Source organism: Oncorhynchus mykiss, chromosome 9 (genome assembly GCF_057628025.1).
Source record: "Oncorhynchus mykiss isolate SJ-2025 chromosome 9, ASM5762802v1, whole genome shotgun sequence".
In the NCBI taxonomy this organism is placed as follows: Eukaryota; Metazoa; Chordata; class Actinopteri; order Salmoniformes; family Salmonidae; genus Oncorhynchus; species Oncorhynchus mykiss.
In genome coordinates, this window is record NC_143030.1 from 52,396,149 (window position 1) to 52,402,158 (window position 6,010).

A 6,010-nucleotide genomic window follows, 5' to 3' on the forward strand; every position below is an offset into this window, starting at 1 on the left:
CGCTCGGTTCTCACGACCCCAGCACCACAAAGGCATCTCTGAACTATTAACTTAGACACGCAGGCACAAGGAACAAGGAACAGCCGCAGAGCCCACACACTGCCAACTTGTGTTTCAGTTATGCCTCTGTGCAGAAGCAGCCTGTTATACATTGCTGGCTGGAAGTTTCAGAATGCCATTTTCGGAGTGTCATTGAAGGGGCACCGAGAGAAAAGTAAAAAAGAAACTACATAAATGAACAAAACACAAATTTCATGGTTATTGTCATATACAGTTAAACGGTCAAACAGGCATCATCCCCAGTCCATGAGATACCAACTTCTCATTATTAGATATGGAGAAGCTAAAATTGAACATTTTACACACGATGAGTTGTATTGGCAATCCAATTGGAAAAATAGGTGCTCTAATAACATTATTATAGGCTATAGTGAAAAGATATGTTCATGTACTTTCGAGTCCAAATGCTCAACATAAATAGTAAAAAAAAAAAAAAATGCTGCCAAGACGCATTCATTCTATTATGGACATAATATTGGACTTTACGTGCACTCGCACTGGCGTGAGTCGATTGGTGAGCCTATCTGACCAGCGGTAAAGCGGGCCTGTCATGCCAAATAGTGTCCCCCGCCCAAATAGTGTCCTACTCTGCGTCACAATGGGATTCTATTTGCTAGGGCTGTTGATAAACTTGCACAAATCTAACCGGATTACGTAACGAACCAAAGCGTCCGTTTCTATGCTGGTTGCTTGTCTCTATTTTACCTCGTAGCGGTAGCGAAGGCAGGAGGACGCTGATAGTTCTAGTTCTATTTCACCTCAAGCGCTCTCTCAGTCCGCGCAAAAGGATTACCTCACAATTGCTCTCCAATTACGGTGTTTTTGACGGTGACAACCTGCTGACTACCTGCTGCTTCAGAGGACCGAAAAGACTGGAAAGAGAACACTCTTTCTGTATTTGGCATGACATGCCCTCTGAATGCAAGTGGTTGACACATGCCGCCCGCCACAGCAACACGTCCCCCAGTTCCGGAACGCACTCACTGGGGAAAGATACGTTTACATCCAGGGATAACATGGAGAAGGACGGAGAGAGAGGGAGAGAGGGGGGAGAGAGAGAAAGAGAGAGAGAGAGAGAGAGGGGGGGCGAGAGAGAGAGGGGGCGAGAGAGAGAGAGAGAGAGAGAGGGGAGAGAGAGAGAGAGAGAGAGGGCGAGAGAGTGAGAGTTTGGATTGGTTGGAGAGATGAGGGTGCTATTTTGTTTCATTCAGGAGTTATTTGGAACATGAATCCATACTTCAAAAGGAAATTTCGAATTTAACATGTATTATGTAAATTCAAAGTCATGAGGTCCAAGAGAACTGCTTTGATCAATTCAACTCTTCCATCCAATTTACCCGCCAAGGCACTAAACTCCCCATTTTCCCTCGTTTTCCGCTATTCACTTATGCCTACATGGGTTAACTGAACAATGGTTGCACAAAAGGAAGCGAGGATCCTTCCATATTCTCATTTCAGCGAGGCAATCTGTTAGTGACATTAACCCCAAAGCGCATTTCCCAGGCTCATGAATAGGGTTTTAGACTTCTTAGAGATCCCGCTGCATACAGGATGAGACCCCTTTCAAACTTGTAATTACCTTTTTGCAAAAGAAAAAATACACCCCCGCCATTGTCATTTCAACCCATTCTGCATTTTAGAGGACACCGGAATGACTAACTTCCCGCCACAGTTCAGAAAAATTGTAAACAAGTGAATTGTCAGGACTTTCACCATCCTATCTCACTAGGGATGAAGATTACAGGGTCGTTTTTGGCCTATAACTACCTAACCTGCACTGACATTAAGCCTATATCTGATGTTCAACTGGCTATTCAACTTTTACACACAAGACTAAACAAGAAGATAGCCTACTTAATATTTACTTTTACACATGACCCTTATAGAAACAATAAATCCTAAACCTGTATAACTATGTTCTAAGTGTAAAGTAACTAAGTAAAAATACTTTGAAGTAGCCTACTACTTATCGTTTTGGGGGTATCTGTAATTTACTATTTATATTTGACAACTTTTACTCCACTACATTCCTAAAGAAAATGTGAACTTTGTATTATTTTTACTTACATTTCGAATGCTTAGCTGGACAGGAAAATGGTCCAATTCACGCGTTAATCAAGATAACATGTGTTCATCCCTACTGCCTCTGATCTGGCTGACTCACTAAACACAAATGCTTCGTTTGTAAATTATACCCGAGTGTTGGATAGCCCTCGGCTATATTTTAAAAAAAAACGTGCTCTCTGGTTTTCTTAATATAAGGCATTTTAAACGATTTATAGCATTTACTTTTATGTTTGATACTTAAGCATATTTAAAGCCAGATAGCCTACTTTTAGTCAAGTAGTTTTAAACTTTTACTTGAGTCATTTTCTATTAAGGTATCTTTACTTTTACTAAAGTATGACAATTGGGTACTTTTTTCACCACTGTAAGGGTTATAGCAGTGATATGGAAGTGAAGACAAAATGGTTAATTTCTGACAACTGATTTATTAGGTCAATGGGCCACTGCCCAACATCAATTTCCAAACATAAACGACAAACAATATAAAAACACACAGCTTTGGTATAACAATCAATATCAACTTTGTACAAAACTAAATATTTCCATAAAAAGTACTTCATCACAAACATTTGAATAAATCTTCCATTGCATGGACACCATATTTATCACCAACATCCAAATTTTGGAATCAGCCAATAACTTAAACAAACGTTTACCGTGTCCAACAAATGAAACTATGTCCCCTAGAACGGAACTATTTACTTAATGAAAATAACTTTCATTATTGTAGAGTCCATTTCAACCAAACTACCAGGGTCGCCAAACAGCCTCCGTGCTCTCCGAACCAGTGCTGACACCGACAGGGCTGACCGCCTGAGAAACACCGACGAATGATGTCATCCCATGGACTGGGGATGATGCTGTTGGCGCAGAGCTGCAGTGGACAGGACTGGCGTTAATCGACATGGGTACACCTGCGTTAGCATACAGAGGGATGACTGGGGTTGATGCTGAGGCGAATGCAGGGTTGGGAATAAGAAAAGCAAACTGTCCATCGGTGGCAGGCACAAGCTGGAACCCCCCGAAAACTTTTGGAGACAAGGCTTCCACGGTGCTGAGTTTGGAACCCATAGAGACACTGCTGGGCACGGTAGAAGGTAGCTGCACGTGAAGAGGCTGCGCAAGGTGAGCCTGTTGAGTTGGGGTTGGCTGTGAGTAGTTCATGGCGATCATCTGGCCTAGGGAACCTGACAGGTGGTTGAGAAGCCGCGACTTCACCTCCGTGTTCACCCCCTCGCTGGTGGACAAGAAGCGAGTGACCTCGTTCATGCATTCGTTGAATCCCGCCCGGTATTTACTGAGGACAGTATTGTCTGCTGACAACGCTGCTGAGGAAAAAGAACATGAGAGCATTAGAAATCGTGTCTATTCGATGAAAATGTAAAAATGAAGTGTTGATCAGATGTCAAATTAGATATTCGCATTGCAATTTACCAGTCATCTGCACACGCTGTAAATTCCGTAAGTGCTTTACTGTCATTTCCAGAATATCGGCTTTCTCCAATTTAGAATGTCTGGAACTCTGTGGATAAGAACATAGCAAAGTTAAGGAGTGTGCATTAATACCACATTAAATCCCAGGAATAATGAACTAAACAGTCATTTTCAATTGTGAAATCACTTTGACTTACATCTTTTTTAAGTGCATCGAGGATGAGTGTCTTGAGTTGGCCAAGGCTTTCGTTTATCCTCGCTCTCCTACGTTTCTCCATGATTGGCTTTGAGGACTGCAAAATAAATGTTTTTGCATGTTCATGGATAATTGCATGTTCGTGGATAATTCTGAGTATCTCAAGTAAAATGTCGTTAGCCTACCTACAGTTTAATTTGCAACAACATTAGCCTAGCATAGCAGGTCTATGCTGAATATATTAGATTCATTTTAAATCCATAGGCAGTTTTAGAAGTGTACCTTTCTATGCTCGCTGGCATTCTTGGGTTTGTCTGGAGTATGGGAAGCATTTGCAGGTGCACCAGCAATAGGGGATGCCGTTTGTTTCTCCATGGTGTCGGCTGGCATTTTGGATTAAATGACCTCCTCCGGCAGATAGAAAAAATATATCCTTTTAGAGATGTTGGAAAATATTTCTGCTTCTTTATGTTTAATTCAAATTGTAACCAGTGTGAAAGATATCCTACGACAGTCACGCAGAAGTGAGCAAGTCCCACTGATCAGCTGTATCACTCGCGAGTATAAGAGAGTGCGCTGTGCCAAGCTACGTTGGGCAGGTCGAGTCTGCTCTGCTGCCGACACACGCCAGCCGTACTTATAGACGGTTCGCATGCTCCCAGTTCGTGTGAAACCCTCTCTGCATTCTTTCCCACACTCGTCTCAGCCAATGGGCGTGCGGACTCACCCATTGGGCGCGGGGCAGACTGCTGATTGGACAACACCCCCGCGGGCTGTCAGTCACGCGCTGCTCAATCGGCACTGGAGGGACAAACAACAAAGCGGCGAGTGCAGTCGGTCTGTCTGTGAAGTGATAAGGCGAATTGGGGGAATGCGCTGGCGGTTTACTTCCAATTTCTTCATACCCTTAAAAAAATGTATGCTTTTTGTGTTCACAAATATTCACGATGCTTAAAGATACTGTAGTTTACAAAGCCTCACGTTGCTATTAATACTATGTTGATATAAATAGCCTACCTTTGAAATAATGTTGCATGTGTATTTTTTCAATAGTTTCTATAGGCCGATCCCAAATGTCAAAAATAAATAATTTTTTCCTAATGGGACGAAGGCAAGACTATAGCCTACATTCAAAAAGTGTGTGTAGGTTTATACTAAAGTACCCAATAAATACATTTAGACTATTTTAATATTCACTGATGCAAATGCTTAAAATGCATCTATATTTGGATAAACATGAGGGTTGTAATAACTATACATTAATACTTCAATGATATAGGTTAATATTTCAGTATAGCTGTTCACTTCGTCTTAACCTATTAATTATTAGTATTAATATTTTATCAGTAGCTAGGCCTAATCCAGAGATCCAATTGCGCCTCAGAACAACAACTGTAATGGCACGCGAGGCTGTTTGCAGGGGCACGCAGTCAACCAATGGCAGGCTGCCACTTTATGCAGATCTAACTGAGCTACGTCTTATTGGCTGTATGAACATCTAAGTGCCAATCATTCCAGCGCGGAAGCTGTGAAGGGTGCGGAGGAAGAGCGATGCGACATCTGTCCGCTTGCCAAGTCGCACTGTGTGCGCCTGCTCAGTACACTTGAGCCTCCACTGAGCACGTGCCGAAACGGATTTCCCTTATTACAGCCTAGAGGGGGACTTTTCATTGGATCCTTGGGACGTCCCTACCCTATTGAAGTTGACGCTGAAAATGATTCGGGCTAGATAAGGGTTATGGTTAGGGTAAGGGTTATGATTAGGATTTAGTGTAGGGACGTCCCAGGGATCTCAGATAGCACTGACCCTTTTCTTCCCGAACTCGTTAATTCCTCTATGGAGAATGGAAGCCGTTTGGCTAAGGGTTATGATTAGGGTTTCGTGTAGGGACGTCCCAAGGATCTCAGATAGCACTCACCCTTTTCTTCCCGAACTCGTTAATTCCTCTATGGAGAATGGAAGCCATTTGGCCTAGGCTACAAAACAATGCAGGTCACACAACACATTGAAAGCAGAAAGATAATAACAGAAAATAATAGTATTATGTAATAACCTTACATAATAGCATAAGTAATATATAACTTTTGAAATTTACAAGGATAATGTGGTGAGAGCCTGAGTTTGAAGGAAAAGGGCGCCATCTACTGACTAATTTTTTCTGGTTTCTCAAATCCAGAACTGACAACAGCGAGGTATGTGCCGTTGACCATAGATGTTCAGCGGTTTACCACTCAAACGAAGAGTGTAATGAA

The 6,010-nt window shown here is 42.2% G+C and overlaps 1 protein-coding gene across 2 annotated transcripts; it reads right to left on the minus strand.

Moving 5' to 3' along the window:
* Nucleotides 1-2,532: 2,532 nt before the first annotated feature.
* On the minus strand, nucleotides 2,533-5,371 carry hes4 (hes family bHLH transcription factor 4). 2 transcript variants are annotated; one of them, XM_021615959.3, is made up of 4 exons: nucleotides 4,040-5,371; nucleotides 3,759-3,854; nucleotides 3,562-3,649; nucleotides 2,533-3,455 (listed from the first exon to the last, which is right to left on the minus strand). In XM_021615959.3, exons 1-4 carry the CDS (start codon nucleotides 4,145-4,147, stop codon nucleotides 2,875-2,877), a joined length of 873 nt encoding a protein of 290 aa, XP_021471634.2. In that variant the 5' UTR covers nucleotides 4,148-5,371; the 3' UTR covers nucleotides 2,533-2,874. The 2 variants fall into 2 exon arrangements, with proteins under 2 accessions (XP_021471634.2, XP_021471635.2); XM_021615960.3 differs by having other exon boundaries at nucleotides 2,533-3,452; nucleotides 4,040-4,426.
* Nucleotides 5,372-6,010: the final 639 nt, after the last annotated feature.